This window comes from Aplidium turbinatum, chromosome 4, assembly GCF_918807975.1.
Source record: "Aplidium turbinatum chromosome 4, kaAplTurb1.1, whole genome shotgun sequence".
Lineage (NCBI taxonomy): Eukaryota > Metazoa > Chordata > Ascidiacea > Aplousobranchia > Polyclinidae > Aplidium > Aplidium turbinatum.
The window spans coordinates 10492213-10509642 of NC_137475.1; the positions used below are offsets into that span (position 1 = coordinate 10492213).

At 37.1% G+C, this 17430-nt stretch overlaps 1 protein-coding gene across 1 annotated transcript; it reads right to left on the bottom strand.

The window, feature by feature from the left end:
- Positions 1-3941: 3941 nt before the first annotated feature.
- LOC145768464 (choline/ethanolamine transporter flvcr2a-like) lies at positions 3942-12799 on the bottom strand. Its single transcript, XM_082579961.1, has 11 exons — positions 12545-12799; positions 11893-12124; positions 11225-11320; positions 10011-10152; positions 9622-9759; positions 8752-8819; positions 7758-7861; positions 6810-6920; positions 6024-6129; positions 4915-5026; positions 3942-4418 (listed from the first exon to the last, which is right to left on the bottom strand). The coding sequence occupies exons 1-11, from the start codon at positions 12754-12756 to the stop codon at positions 4342-4344; spliced, it is 1398 nt and encodes a 465-aa protein (XP_082436087.1). The 5' UTR covers positions 12757-12799; the 3' UTR covers positions 3942-4341.
- Between the last annotated feature and the right edge of the window lie 4631 nt (positions 12800-17430).

Genomic DNA, 17430 nt, shown 5'->3' on the forward strand with positions numbered 1-17430 from the left:
TTTGGTTTCTGTGTTAATTCAACAATTATTTAGAAAGTAAACTAAAGATAATAATAGTGCCGGTACTCACATCGGCTTCAAGAGTAAACACAAATTGCGAAAGGAGATTGGCAACATTTCTTAGCAGCTCAGAAACTGTAACCGACATTCCGTCAATCCCAGAACTTTGCTCTTCAGAAGTCTTTGCATTGAACGTACTTTGAAGGATGTAATTAAAGTCTTGAAGTCCGTTGAGATTTTTCTCAAATGCTGCATTCCAATCAGCAGGGTTGCCCTAAAAAGAAAATTGTGACATGAAAGTGGATGTAGCCTATACTTCGATTTATCACGTCTTTTATAATACGTGCGTAAACAATGCCAGAATCACAGTGTTACAAAAAAAATGTTTTATTTGGGTTTGTGGTTTTATCGAAGTTAATCAAATTTTTGCAATGACGAATGAAATATACTAAGTGCCCTGTCTAGGTTTAGGAGGCCTACTATTTGTCTCTTCGCTTCAGCAGTAAATATTTTGCATTGTCTATTCATTTGCGGAGTGTTTTGTGGGTTACGTTACTTTAAATAACTTTTAGAACCATTAAAAATTGAAAGACTCTTAGTTTCAACGGTGACCAACCTGGTCATCAGTGCTTGTAGGTAATGCAGTCAATGACAAACTGCTCAAATAAGTTCTACATGATTCCACAGTGCTGCAGTCCATTTCGGACGAAATCTGCGTGAAATAAGGTTTACAATTGAGTTTTGTTTTTGTTCCATTTTAAAATAGATCTTTAAAAAAATTTAAAACTAAAAATTATATATCCTAATTAAAGGACAAAGTTAATTCACTACAATGAAAATTGTCTTTTACCGCAATGTGCTCTTTTGTCTATTTGTGGATAGCATCTACATCCACTCAAATTTTTCACAAATATGTTTTTGAGATGTAAACTATTGTTAGCACATTCTTTACAAAAGGCCATTTTTTGTAGTAAATAACGATAGTTATATCTGCAATATGTAAAGTACGTTGAAGGGTTGTCAAATTCTTAAGAATGCTCGACTATGCACGTAATTAAATGACAACATAACTTACTGTATACTGTACAAGGAAATGGAATAAACCCATATTTGTTACTTTTTTGCTTTTGTACCGTTGATTAATTTTTTAAGATATGCTGCTATGTAACCATGATTGTGCTTGATGGTGTTTATGAAATCATTAAGCGCTTTCATAATTACGACAAAAGTTGAAACGCATTACAAACTCCTTACTATTTCAAATACTTACGTATTCATTCAAAGCTTGGTCGACAGTTTTCAACATAGCAGATAATTGATCTTTTAGCTCTTGTGTGGCTTCCAAATTTCCACCTCTGCTTCCAAGCAAAGGCAAGGAACAAGCAGAGCAAAACAACAAAGAAAAAGCGAATATTGCTCTAATGAATTGAAGAGTTTTCACTGATGAGTTTTCAAGCGCCATTTATTTGAGTATTTCGTTTTAGTACTTCGGATATGTATAGTAGATTAGGCTAATTTACAGGAGCGTATCATATGTTCCGCAATGCGAATTGTCAGGCGGTTTAACTGAACATTTCATACTCTTCCCCTTTTATAGGCTGTGTTTGTTTGTGTAATCTATATAATCAACAAGGGAGATATTTACATCACTCTTTTTTTCTTGCTTAAAAAATTTGACAGTCAAAAATGTCTTCCACGTTTTGCTTCAAGCGCAAAGCATTACAACCTGGTCAAGATATTTAGGCTCACTCAAGCTCTGATGTATAGTTGAAAGAAGAAAAAAGGTAAAATGTAAACTCTGATAAAAAAAGATAAGAGTCATGTGAAATTTAATGAAAAAAGAAACTAAACGACACTTACTTGCCCAAGTGCAAGTTGACATTTGAGACACTTGTTCGAATCCTGACTTTGCTTATTGTTTTTTATGTGCAGACAAAGTGGATTATATAGTTTTATTGGTACATCAAAAAGTTGCGTGAACTCAAAACAAACTGCATTTTCTATAATGGGATAATAACCTTTATTAGCGACAACATGACACTTTGCAACGCAACTTATGTTTGCAAGGTGATAAACGTTAATCGCTTGATATTAATGATCATTCGCTATCTCCGCTTGCAGCAGATTGCGCATCAACATGGGTTACTTGACAGGGTTCCATGTGATTTTATGAGCCGTACTGCTTCCATGCTGGCTCAAGGCAGATTGGAAGAGGGTGATATCTCACCAGATTATTACCCGATTTATCCTCACGGCGTTATGCAAGAAAGAACACAATCGGTACCCTTTTTAAAGTCTTTGGTATGACCCGACCTGGAATCGAACCCATGGCTACCAGCACCAGAGCCTAAGGCAATAACCACTGAGCCACGGGTGCTGGTTAATCTATAATCGCTTGATATTAATTGTAAGCAAATCTTATGGACTCCTACAAAAGCTGCAAAATACCGGCGCAGATCCGCTATTAGAATTTCAATAAAGTCAGTTTTGCGTTTGCACTTTTGTCCTCTGTAAGCTAAGCTATTTCAACCGCTAGATGCCACTAAGGGAAGATCTTTCCTTATAGTGAGCTGTTCACAGTAGCGTTGACAGGAGGTCCTGGGGGTACTTTTAAACCGGGCTCCTAGATAATTTTAGGGGCCCGGAACAAGAGGCCAAAAATATGAAAAAACCACAGCGTATTGTTTGAATACAGCGAGTTTTTCTTTTAAATGTCTTGATTTTGGGCCCAAGGATTTAATTGGTAAAAAGGTGAGTCCCATACTTGATCCAAGCATCGGGGGATAAGATGATAAGGTTCTCATTATACTAAGCCTTCGGCACAAACAAGAGTAGGGGGGCCAGTTCCTTTCTCTCCGCCGCCTTTACTTCAGCAACTACGCCCACCCAATTTATTACATCCTGGGTAGAGGTGAGCGGTGATTTTCAACAACCAGCTTAAGCCGGGTGTCGAACCAGGATTGCATGATTGGAAAGCGAGTGCCTTAACCGCTGCGCCATCCCACCGCTATTTGATTGGTACCGTGCCAAAAATACCCTCTCAACGGCCCTGGCTGTTCAACTGCTTATAATTGAATCATAGTCACTGGATATAGTCGTTTCTTAAAAGCATTAAAAGCGCTTTCGTTTGCTGAAATTAACGCTTTTTTTTCTGTAGCCTATAGCTTACTTCACCGAAACGCCATAAGAACACTTTAACGAAGCAATTTTGGCTAATAAATCTTTTAGATTTATAGGCATATATTATGAAGAGGTTTTCGTGGACAACAGGCATTGTAGCAATGCTTAGGCACTTGATATAATAGACTTTGATGTAGTTTGTTTACATAAATCCTACAACTTTGTTTAAAGTTTTTATTTGATAAAATTTTTTCCAATAGTTTAGCAATAAGTAAGATTTGCATTCAACGTCCGAAGGTGTTGTCACAACAAAAAGAACTAATGTTTTTTTAACTCCACCTGATGAGGAAGGTATGAACATTCTTCGGCCAATAACTACGAAGAAAGACAAAATCTGTGGGAAACTCAACTTCAAAAACAGAAAAGTAAAATTTGACTAAATTTTGCTTCATGGCTCCACTTTGTGGTAAGATGATGTATGTTGTGGTGACGACTTATGATCAATCGATTCAGAATATTTTCTTTTCAAACTAGCTCTGGAGTATCAGTATGTCTGCATATAAATCCGACAGCTAGGCCTGTAACCTAAGCGATAGGGTGCTGGCTAGTGCTCCCAAAATTATCCCTTTACATTCAAAATCATGCACGTATAGCCGCCAGTCACTCATTGAGTAGAATCATCTCTCTAACAACGAGACAATGAAACTACACTAAGTTTGCATCTCAACATTTTACTCAAAACGTTTCCGCTATCTTAGCCTAGGCCCCTAGTTTTTGTTTTCACGTTGAATAGGCTATCACATAATGCTCAACAATTGTAAAGCAGATGATTCTATTCACAAAATAAAGAGCACAAAATATAGACATTAGACTCATGTTGAGCAAACAAACGTTTCAAAAACTACACTGTCTTCATCTTCAGTGTTACATGAGTGCTATATAAATGTCTTCTAATAGATTCTATCTTTCTGTTCAGATTTTAATTGAACAGAACAAGCGTAAAGCAAAATAAAAAACATTTTTTACTGAAAAACTGCGGAAACGATAGCTTTGAATCAGTGAAAAAACATTGGTTTGTTCGACTGAGCGTAACAATAGAAACCTCCCAAACGATTCTAGCCACCATGGATTCGCATTTCTATGAGTACCGTTTGAAAAATAGTATAGAAGCATGAAACAAGCTAATACAGGCCAGACTTTGACGGCTAAAACGAAGTTCCATCATGTATCAGGGATCGCTGGAGATTTTTTGTTGTCAATATTGGCTTTGTGTCTTTTTAGATTAGATTTTATTGTCACTGAAATGTATAAAATTGTAGTTAGCATTTAATATCATTTAAAATAGAATAGTTTCTGAAAATACTCATGCATTTTAATAGGTTGTTTTTTCAGGAAACTATTTTAATAACTCTGGTAAAAATTACAGTTTATGTAAGAGCGATGTTTGTTTTTATGAAAGATGTTAGCCTACTACGTAATAGTAGCAGATTATTTTATCTTTTACTGTTGTGTTTAGTTTCGATTGTTGTTTGTGAGTTACTTTTTGCGTTATGACGTAAGGTGGTTCAAAATAATTATATTTTGTTACTTTTTTACCTTGATATGAACTCATTTTTTAAATATTATAATTGCTTGCAACGATGATGTCACGTTACCAACTGCTGCATGTTCTTGTTTCAACAAGAATATGACACGTGACCATCTCAGACAGCAAAATCTTTTATTTTTACATTGATTCAATGTCTGTAGACGCTATAATTGCTTTATATTTTACTGTCTGGTTACTTCTCTTACCTGTTATTATTGAACCGACCAACAGGGCAACGCAGAGAAAGATATTTGCTCCCAGAACAGAACAGGATGGTATTAATTGACCCATAGCCAGGGTGAATATAATGCCCCATATCTTTTGAGTAACAAAATAGATGACGTCAGATACAAGAATAAAGTAAACTTGCTGCATTACAATAATTGGGTTTCAGTTGTATGACAAAAAATCGAGGCTTTTATTTTTTGACCTCATCTCCGACAGTGGTGGGTCCAGGGGGGCGATTAGGGAGTTCTCCCCCCTAAAGCAGAGAAAAGTAACTTTATTTACGTAACATTTGCAAGGTCAGATGAATGTAAATGTGCACATCATTTTTTTTGGTGAAATCGCCCTCCTACAGCTACTTGCTGGATCCACCCCTGATCTCCGATTTGCCAACTGGTCATGTGACCCTCAAGATATCACAAAACTAATGACAATACGCTTTCTGGGCTACTGACATTTTTGCGATTTTCATTTCGAAATTATAATAAAGGAAACAATTTAGATATTGCAACAAAACAAAGCAAAATTTATAGGAATCTTACTCGAAATGAAAAATCAAAGAAAGGAAACAAAATTTTATGACGTTTCAACAGTTTTTTCGAAACGAAGTTATTTCAAGCAGCCCTACACTACATGCAGTGTTGAAAGTAGTGTTACATATATACTTTATTCAAAAGAAAGTTAGCCTATTTCAAGTAGTTCAAAAACTATATAAAGTGTTGAAAGTATTGAAAGTAGACTACTGTAATGTTACATACCCTGTTTGAAAGTTATTTAAAGCAGCCCAGACGCTATACGCACTGTTAAAAGTAGCGTTACATGTCGCAACAAACTTCACTTAGTCGAAATGAAATTCTGTAACAAACTCAAAACAAAACCTACTCCTCTTGTAAATCTGGGTGTAATTCGATGGTTTCGTTCTCGATATTGTACAAAAGTTTTCGATCCTGACAATCTTACAAATGCGAATCACTTTAGCAATAAAGCACACACTGGTAGCTGCTGTCTTGTGATTAAGCGAATAGTCGTGACAAACCTTGCAAAATAATGCCCAAGGAAACAAAGAAGGATCGTTAGTACAGTGTCTCACCTGAGCTGAAGCGTTTAGCAGCCCTGATGATGTCCCTTCTGAAATCGGATACGTTATTTCAGCAGCAAATTCAAAGCCAACAGGCAAATAGCCGGTCATCGTTAGTCTATAAACACAAGGTTAAAAAAGCATTGTAAAAATTACAGGAAAATTTGTGTATGAAAATAATTTATGTTTCTGACATGCTATCTTCTGACCTGTGTGCAAAGGCCAAAATCCGCATTTTGATATAGTGCCTTAAAAATCTCAAATTTGCAACTCAATTAGACTTCAGCTAAGGAGGGATTAAAAATCTTATGGTGTTCCCATTTAAAGGTGAAATTAATTTTTTGTGGCACAAGATAAAACGGTTGGGGTTGGATTACTCCTCCAGTCCCCTCCTCCGTGGCTACGTCTCTGACTAACGGACTCTAAAAAGGTAAAGGTGGTTTCAAACTTGATTCAAGTGTTGGGTATGAGAAGATAAGGTTCTTATTGTACTAAGCCTTCGGCACTAAGGAGAGTAGGGTGGCCAGTTCCTTTCTCTCGGCCACCTTTCCTGCAGCAACTATGCCCACCCAATATACTACACTCTAGGTGGAGGTGAGCGATGTTTTCATCAACCTGTTTAAAGCCGAGAGTCGAACCAGGTTTTCATAATTGGAAAGCCAACGCCTTATCCGTTACACCATCCCACCACCCAAAGGACTCTATGATTTAAAAAAATTGAAAATTCAATAAACTTTGAGAAATTTATTTTTCTAGGTAAAGGGAGTAAAGTACAGGATTGACTATTATTAAACGTACCCAAGCATTGCACAAGTGAGATAGATCACCCACAGAAGACCTGAGTCCAATGTCGTTGTGTATACGATCATGAACAACAGAGTTGCCACATAAACTCCAACTGTAGTTTTTCTAGAAACGAAGTTTGACAGGATATGTTGAAAACATAGTTAGGGTAAAGTTAAATCAAATATAGTTATTACGATCTGAATCCTTAACAGTCTGTTTCACCTACACGGATCATCAGAAGGGCCTTATTCAAATAGTGTGTTTGGATATTTTGACTTTTCTTTTGTATACTCATGGCCACCTGGAGATGCGGCCTGATTTGTCACATTTTGCAGATTTTGATTACAGCTACTGCTAGTGCTTGACTGACATTTTTTGAGATATTTTTACTTTTTGCGGTTTCCTAATGACAAAAAACTTTTTTGTTGCCTTGGGGAAGCAGTAGCAAATGAGAAAAAGTAAGTTGAAAAACGCAAAATCAGACTGTTATTGAAAATTAACAGTCTGACTAAAATCTACAAAATCAAATTTTCTTTGGTTTTCAACATGTGAGGATGTTAAAACCTATTGTGTTATCTGGGAAAAAGAATACAGAAAGCGTAAAAATCTAACTTTTAGAAAAATTTATTTAAACGTTCTCCCAAAGTTAGAAAAACCTGGAAATTTCTGCAAAATGTGACAAATCAGGCCGTATCTTTAGATGGCCATGGTATACTATAGATCAATGACGGATCACAGTTTTATCAAAAAACAGTAGCAACATAAATTAGTGGTGCGATACTGATGAGCCCAGGCTCATGGAAGAAACGGATGTCTATCGCTGTCAATTCTTGTTACACTCGACTACCGAGAAACACAATTGAACAAGCGTTAACTATTTCATAGCTTAACTAAGTATAGTAGACTATCCCATATAGCTTTACTATAGTTAGCTATGGCATGACCACGGTCGATACTCACTTGTATAACTTGGTTCTATCCAACCATATCCCACACAATACTGAGCCAAGTACTCCAGCCAATACCATGGTTAAACCAATCTGCCCCGCGTCAACGATATTATCCTAACAAGTTTAAATTAGTGTTTAGTTGAATGGTTTTGAATGTTTATCCTCGAACTAACAAAGCCTTTTATGCCTTTGATAGATTAATTCTGATAGGTTCGAATGCTTGTAGCGGTTTTTGACGAAGTAGCTAAATTGCGACATGTTATTGTGGAAAAAGTTTCATTATACGTATTCGCACCATAGTTTATTCTACTTCAAGACTCTCCTCTCATGGACTAGGCTATTACCTTGAAGGAGTTTTCGTACCCGGTAGTCTCTTAAGTTGCAGTCTCATGATGGGAGCAAACTGCATACATCGAGGTCACCATAGTAAATTTGGTTGAAAGGACAAGAACAAAGAAAACCTCGTTCAAAATACCAAAGGGCAAGTCTTCAACGGTACAGTAGACGGATGAGGTCAGTATGCTCAATGGTTGTGAAAGCAGATGAAGTGCTTCAACGCGCTGTGGCCAATTTTAATGTTATTGTCTTTTCATTGAGATAATTCGGTAGATCGCCATGTTCACGTATGTTTTTTTAAGAATTTACATGGTCAAGTTCATTTTCAGTAAATTCACGCCCAAGCATACGCAAAGACCATCGTCCCTAAAATCGAGGGATATCTATGTTTTCAAGGTGGAGTAGTACATGGACTTCTAAATAGTAGCACCTGGACTGGACACTCAGTGGGCAACATGAGGCCAAACAGTTGGTACAACAGTTGGCCAACAGTGGGCCAACAGCCAAGTAACTAACCCTGTTGGCCTACTGTTGGGCAACTGTTGTACCAACTGTTTGGCCTCATGTTGACCACTGAGTGTCCAGTCCAGATGCTACTATTTAGAAGTCCATGAGAGTAGTAGGTCAGATAAGAATTAATTATTGCATGCTGTAGGCTATACCCTTACTGGAAAGTGAGTCAAGATTTCTTGATTGAGCAAAGTGGATATGGCGTAAAAGGATCCGGTGTTTATCCCTGAAAACATTATTTTATTATCGTAATTATCGGCAAAATGTAAATCAAAAGCACATTTGTTGTGACGTTTTTTTTCAATTATACATGACTGAATTCTTTAAGAAGCTAGACCAGGTAATGACTACATAATAGAATATTACATTATTACTGCATTATTGCTTAATGCTTACCCCGCTACATCTTGTGATACTTTAGCTTTGTCTACACTGGAAGATCGCATACCGTGTTTTAAAAACAAGCTATACCGAACGTTGATCAAGGTATAAGAAAGCAATAGTGAGCTTTTTCTGCAGGCTAGTGTAGGCTACTATCGCAGATTTAAGCAAAATATACAGCCTACACAATAAATCGAAAGCAATAAAATGCTGAAAGCTAGCCCAAGTTTAGTAGTTACACTATACAGTGTACAGCCATCAGAGAATAATTATGAACTTCAATTCTTGCCCTTGAGACGTGTGTGTCTTCAAGATATTTTATTCACTCGTAGCCTAATAATAATGTTAATGTTAACTTATTTTGGATACGATTACCGTTCCGTTGTTCGCATACAAACTAACAAATTTCAACAACTTTTCATAATAGGCTACAATTAAGGCCTATAATTGTAAATTCGAAATATAATCTTCGCACAAAGTAATCAACGGATGGAAGTACTTTCATTAATAGCACAAAAACATTATGCAGAATTAAATCTAGTTGTGGTAACATCTGTAAGATGTGGCAGTAATCTCTCTAAAGTCTAAAGTAGACACTATAAACCAGGCGGTTAGCAAGCAATGTGAGTAGCTTAATCTATACTTGCCGTAAGATATGATGAGTAATAGCGGCGAAGGAGACAAAATAAGCTTTTTGATTGACTCTGTGTATGATCCCTTGTGCTCAGTCTGATAAAAGTGTGCTTGAGCCTTACTGGGAGGAATGGCCGGTTTCTCTTTGAAGACTAAAAGTCAAAATCAGTTTAATCAGACATGCTCACAAACAATAAAATATATTCCTTCATTTATGTCTTCATTTTCCGACCATCAAAGCAAAAAATATCACTTGCAATCGCATAACAGCGTCTGGAAAAAGGTAAAAGCAACAAAACGCGAACTTTAAAGCGTGCTAGAGAGAAAAATGATTTACTAAATACAAAAATTTTGACACAGTCGCAACACCTACAGTCCTACATGGTGTTACCAATGGACTTACAAACAATCACCAAGCCTGCCAACAAAGTAGTGATAGCTGCTGTGCCAATAAACATCCAACGAAGATTTTCGGCTAAGATTGCGACATCTTCCACATCCTGTACTATTCTCGGGGGAAGAAGAAATCCAACAGCAACACCAATCTGCAAAAAAAAACTCGGTGAGTTTTGTTTAAGACTTGAAGTAGATGGTTACCAAATGTGCTTGCATAGTTAAACTTACCAGTTCTTAATCGATTGATTTATAGGGATCTTTATCCTCGGACCGAGAAAGCCTCATCTGAAGTTCAATCCTGGACTTTTTTCACATATGGAGGCTTTAAACTATAGTGGCACAGGCCGAGATCGACAAAGTGAATTTTTCTTTTTAGGTGTTGTCTGTAAATTTTTCTATCCACAAGGTGCCGCTGAAAAGAAGGCTGTCCTTAAAGTGCGCTGCTCAAGTGCACACTCAGAGTTGAACCGTTGTCTTGTGACCTTGTTTTGTAAAATTAAAAACATGGTCAAACGGCATAGGCTCAAGGTTAAAAGTATGAAACTGATTTATTCTACTTCCAACATTTCCTATTTGGTATCTTTAACTAGATAAAATAGTTGATTGTTAACAAAACTAAACGTTCAATAAAAATGCGATTAACATTGGGTGAGTAGACCTATGCTTGTGGTTTGATTGCTCTGTAAGTAGGCTACGTGAAACCGTCCCTGCGTGAAACTGTTACAATTAAACCCCGAATTAAACATTCGAAAAAAGCAATGTAGGCTACATTGTGCAGGCATACCATGTGCCAAAGTTTTCCGCTGTTGGAACTCTATCGCTTTTCTTTTTAATCATCCTTACGGTACCATCTATTTAAAATTTGTCCAAATAACAATTAAACTTCTTCTCTCTTGATCAAAAATTTAGTTTGAAATTAAGTTCTAAACAAAAACTTTTAATTCAATTTCTAATGAAACTGCTTTGATTTGATGATTATGTTCAAACAGTGTCGAAAATAAAAAAATATCATTGAGGTAAAAAAAAAGCAAAAAAACGTCAAAAACAACGTAGGCTATAGAATTGTTAGACTTGTGGAGGCAAGCCGTCAGGTCTCATATCAAAATCTTACAAGCATATTACAATCTGCTTCTTTCAGCCTCAAGTTTTACATTGTTTATTCTCTCTTAGAAACTTTCCTGAAACATGAGCATTTTATCAGACCAAACGTAAACGCTGCACCTGATTTCCAAACACCGCTATTGAGCAAGCAGTGGAAACCTCCTTTGGCCCAAACCAGATTCCTGCAACCTTAGAAGGCATTCCAAGTATCAAGACCTTAAGAAATTACGACAACCATTAGAATCATGTATCTACAGTATTTAAATAAGAGCACTGATGAAAGCTCTACAAGTATTTGCATTTAGCATCGAGAAGCCAGAATGGAGATTAAGAAACATAGGAATCACTCAGTGTCATGTTTGTTATGAAGAAACTTTGACAAAAGAATTTTTTAAGTTTGCAGGGCTGCAAAGTGTTAAAGTGAGGATAACTATTATATCTGAAGTATCTTTAAAAAAAAGCGACAAAAATGCCTGCGACACATTTTCGTATGACAATTCATCTACAGCTTCACTCATTTGGTTTAGACAGGACTGCAGGAGGCCTGTGACATTTGTACGAACATGTTGAAATTTTATTTTACTAATCTCATTCTTTTGACTGGATACCAGCCCATCTCTTCATGCAAAGTAGAAATGTTTATATTTAATTATCTTGTATCGATCCAACGTCTCCAAATGAAAACTTATTAAAAGGCAACGTTTGTTTGGTCGATCTTATGTTTTCAATTATTCTCAGTTGCATTACAGTAGCAATGTAATGGTGGATTTCTTCAAATGCTTACTTACTTGGGCCACAGAGCAAATGGTCTGACCCAGCATGGTCACCCAAAACAAATTGGGATCTGCTGATGCTATCTTCACAATAGCCCCTAGAGCGTTTAGTGAAGATCCCAGAATCGCTATCAGTTTGAAGCCTTTCTTGTCCAGTAACCACGTGACAGGAAATATCAAAGGAATGTATCCGATCATGTAAACCATGGAGAGCCAGTCTGTGGTAGTGATTGAAACACCGTAAAACCTACAGAAATATATTTTGATGGAGCTATCATTTTATAACTTCGGTGGAGAGTTTGTCTTGTTGTACCATAAGCATACGATGCTTATTATTTAAGCTTGCAAAAACACTTTCAAAACAAGGAGCAAATTTATTTTTTGAAAAGTTTGAACATAGAACATTGGTTTGAAGATACTAGCATAGGCTACAGAGCAATTGTTAGAAACAAAGAAAAAATTTGCAAGAACTGAAAATATGTACTTTTCTTTAGTAGATCGTGCATTCAAATACGCTACAAGTTTCTTGTAACTTTTAAGTACAAGTCATGTGCTAAGTGCAGCAATTATTCTACAATTAAGTGATGACTGTCTTTTCCGATCATTTTCCAACATCAACGTTAAACGTTTAGAGAGCTCAAAAAACAATATGAAGTAAAAGCGCCACCTGCTGACAAGGTTGCTAATGATGCTGTATTGAATCCACTGAAATGCGTTCGTGCCAGAATAAGCGCAAAATAATCCAAGAATAATCCATCTTCTTTTGTATAACTTTGTCTCTCCGGTATCCGATTCCCCAGAAGTTATTTGGCTTTCTGGTTCCACTAGGTTTTTGTTTTTCTTTTCATCTTCAACGTAATTTTGATATGTGTGTGACATAGGCCTACGTAGTTCAAATTTTCGTAGGTTTTTATTTCAAATAAAGTCCCTTGAAAATTAATGATTGTTATAGTTTGAAGAAAAAAACTTCACAGGGTAGGCTTACGCGTATAGCTATTACTTATCCAGGCTATTATTACAATTCACTAACCAACACCATCCAATAGCACTAACGCAACAAAAACACCACGTTGAAATAATTGTGGTTTGGCGATTTTGAGCTCATAAATCCGCACAGAAAAGTCAGTTATTCTTACATTGATTCAACGTTGAATGAATGTAAAAATGACGAATTTTGCTGTCTGGAAATGTCGCAGAAATGTTGTCATTATTAGGTTACCAAGCAATGTTGAATAAAATATGGCATTCCCATAACAAAACCTGCGGTTTGATCGTAGCGTGGTTGTACCGACTTCAACGTTCGACTGTCACCAATCAACGCGTATGTACCGACTTCAACGTTGGAGTTTCACAAATCAATGTCTTTACAACATTGTGATATTAGCCTTATTTTGGTATATTTTTTACATCTACTTTTTTGGCCCTGCATTGAAAGCTTCTATAAGTATGTGAACCTACTAGGAATAACCTATCAAGGCTTTGTCAGTCCGAGGATAGTTCTTTATAGTTCAGTTCATTTATTTGTCACAAACACAAACATGAAAAGTTTGTGTTTGTGACAAAAGGATTTAAAAACCAACCAACTAAACCAATAAAAAACGGCATATTTTAAACATGCCTAGTTACTCTAAACTCAAGAGAAGGATAACTTATTATCATCATTCCTTTGTGTAGGCGGCCTTTGTCACGATTTCGTTTTGAAACTATCTTAGAATATAGAAGCATATGGGCTATAAGGGCCTAAACAACTCACGAAACAGTCAAGCAAAGGTTTGTGCCAGGAAGAGCAAACGTAATCAAAATATGCCACTGCCAGAATATTTGTTATAAATGATTTATTTACAAAACTTAAATGCCCAATAATTAGGCTACATGTGACTGCCAAAGAAGCTGAATCTCTCTTTCCCTTGACAGACACGCGCCTGCAAGCCACTATCTATATATTTGTCATATAGGCTACAACTTGCCCTCCTTCAAACTTACAAGTTACGTCAGCAAATTTTCCGTGGGTACGAATATTTATGCTTCACTTGAGCATCAAGGAGGTGAATTGAGCGATACAGTGGTTTGAACGTTATGCGTTTAATTTGTGACCACACAACATGAACCAACTTGTATTTTTAATCAAAGCATTTCCTTGAAGTCGTTATTATTTAACAACAACCAACGCAGTAAGCAAGATCTTTCATTTTCAATTGATTTATAATATGTAAACATTAAATCAATGGCAAAGTTTCGAAGTTGGTGATTGGGAAGCCTAAAATAGTTTTCTCCGTGTATTTGAGGCATGTGTCAACAATAGGATCAGATTCAATGACTGAGATTGCTTGTAACTTCTCAAGCCTCATACCGCTAATAAAGATTTCAAAAATGAGATGTAGCTTATGATGTGCTGATGTGTAGCTTATGTTCAATATGAAAACTAGGCCAATTGTGCTGCCCAATTTCTTTATATGCCTATTGCCACCCTGTTGCTGCCTGTTCACTGGGATACTGTTATATGTCTCAAAGTGGTGTAGACGTGGAGTATCCTTCAAGTCAGCAGTTGTGAACTTGTAAAAAATTAATTTGCTGACTTGGCAGTAGCTGAAATGTAATTGCTGAGGTGAAGCACTTGCTGAGTTGTGGCATGCCGAGTTGTCTGAGTACCGTAGAGGTGAACCTAGGCTGAAAGCTAGCAATATTCGTAATATCTCCTGGGGCTAATGGACAAACATAAAAGTCTCCAACTGCAATCTTTTTGGTAGAAGATGACAATGCCTGACGGGTAGGCATTCTGTAACTTGTAAAGCGGGGCTAGATAAACATTTAACAAAGCAGTCGGCAGCCAGTTGCAACCGGTTCCACTGAAGCTGCACTTTCGACGTGGTGAACTGCGGTGAACATGTAGCTGGCCAAGAGTGTGTGTGTGTAGCCCTCGCGTAACCACGACCAGTCGACCACCCTAAACAACATACCAGCGACTGGTCTTTGTCTCAAACTTGGACCTACACTAAACAAAGTCCAACGGCGATGATATCACTGGCAACGTGGGCAGGCCTGGTAGCCTACAGTTGGAAGCCTCCAGCTTGGTTTCACACAATGGCGGCGAACCTATAATGATCGTCCCCCAACGACCTGACCTGCGGAGTCGATGACTGGGATAATCTGTGACTGATAGAACTGTTTTACTTAATTAACTCTAAGACAAAAACTTTATAAACTGTAGCCTACACCAATACAAATATTTCATCTAGCTAAGGCTTCCTGCTTGTTGTAGCTGATAGTTGCCCTACGTTATGATTCTTAGTGAATATAGCCTACTGGTAGCCTACCTTGACGACACATAAGCCTACATCCTGCATTTTATGTTAAGAAATGTGTAGGCTGCACCATGTTAGCTAAGTTACAATTTATTACTCTATTTGCAGTAAAAATCAATTCAAAATTATAACCTATAGACCAATATTTTATGGATACACACTAAACTAGAAGACTAAAGTATAACATACGTCATCTACAAACTGAGCATTTAAAGATAACTTACAAAATGATTTGCTTGTGAACAAAGAAAAAAAAACTACCTCATTTTTTTTCGAACGAGACCATACCTCTTAGTAAATAACTTAATTTTGTTTCTTAATTTTAAAATACAACGCAGCTTATATCATAACCGAAGCAGGAATCGAACATATCCACCTTCGATAAAAGCCAGGTTTGATTTACAAGCTTAGCCCGCTTTAACAGTCAAAACCAATTTGCTTGAACGTATATAATATGCATATTAGTTGCACACATTACTTACAAATACTTCTGCAGAAGAAATGAACGCGAGTTTCGCTTTACCCTAACAATGGTGCACAGCAAAAGAAACATTTCGGTAGGAAATTACGTTATAGAAGTAGTATAAGAAAGGAAATCCTGAACTGACTGGTAAAATTACATCCTTCCTATTTCTTTAAACGTTTTTATTTCAGACCATACGATAGATATGAAGCGAAGAGAAGAATTCAATAAATTCACTTACATGCGACATGCACTATAACTATAAGGCATAGGCTATACCAGTGGTTCTTAACCTTTTTTTCCCCAGCGCCCCTTTTCAGAGATTTCCATAGTCTGGCGCCCACTATAATATAAGGGCTGTAGCCTACTAATGACATTTTCTTCCAAGACTGTAAGGCTAGCCTACAGCCAGTAGTAATTAGTTATTAGTTAGTAAGAAAAAACTAGTTTAAGCCGATGTTAGTTTTAATACTAAAAAATCAGCACAGATGTGCCTTAAGGCTCTTAACTTAAAAGTCTTAAGGCACATCTCTGCTGATTTTTTAGTAGTTAGTAAGAGTTACACTAATAACCATTATTGAATGACTATTATTATGACCAGTCCTTATGGTTTGCTTGCACTGCCTGCCCGCTGTCCCTGCCAAAAGCTGACCACAAAATGCCATTTACTTACTACAAGGAAAGGGAAACAATGCCCATTATCAACAACAAAGGCCATGCACAACACCATCCGACGTCCACGCTTGTCGGATGGTGTTGTGCATTGTGCTGTATAGGCCAACATAGAATGCTCTGAGAGAGAATCACTACTTCCCTTGTTAAACACAATCTCTATACTGTATATAGCTCCTCATCCTCGGTGGATTCTCGTACCCCCAGCAGAACTACTAAAGCAAATTTGCAGTGAGAAAAATATCGTTACACCTTCTGAATGTAGCGCCCCCTATAACGCCCCCTGAATATTTCCGCCCCTCTAAAAGTTAACAGCGCCCACTAGGGGGCGGTAGCGCCCAGGTTAAGAACCACTGGGCTATACCAACATAAACAAGTAGGCACATTTGGAATAAGGTTATGCGAGATACATTGTTTGTTTGTAGTGTTCATGAAACGATGACAATAAGAAACGATCCGATTTCATGGCGACGAAATTAAACCATTAGCTGAGATTTCCAAGCGTTTAATAGTAGATGCAGTACTGTAACTTAACATATGCGCTTGTTTTTATGCTGAACTTATAGCTGAACTTAGAACTGAAAACTAAACTTATTCTTACCTAACAGCTCGATCGATGTCTCCTATTGGAAACAAAGAAAAAGCGCAAGAGCAAGCACAGTTAGTTCAATTCCCGAAATAAGTGCAGTTGAGCAATGCACTGGGCAAAGCAGCTGCTACTATTACTGTCCTAATAAAAAGCTCCTTGTTTACTATTTAGCGAAGCCTAGTTTGTGATATTCCGGAGCCCAGAATTAGGAAACACTGGCAAACTACGATGCTAGGTGCATCGCAATGCTGAAGATCAAATCGTGTACGAAAAGGTGAATCGTAGACCTGTCGCTACATTATTCTTCGAAGCTTCATCTAAAGACAACGCAAAGACGAAAAGCAAGGTTTAATACCTACATAACAAAGAGAGATATTGCTGGAGTCTTCATGAGCCTGCTTTATCAACATATAATGTTGACTTTGTGCTGCATGTTCCTTGAACAAACAATAAGCCCGCTTTGATTAAGCTATTTGTGGTACAACATGTTCCATTGTTCTCTTTCTCTCAACAGGAAATTTAACAAA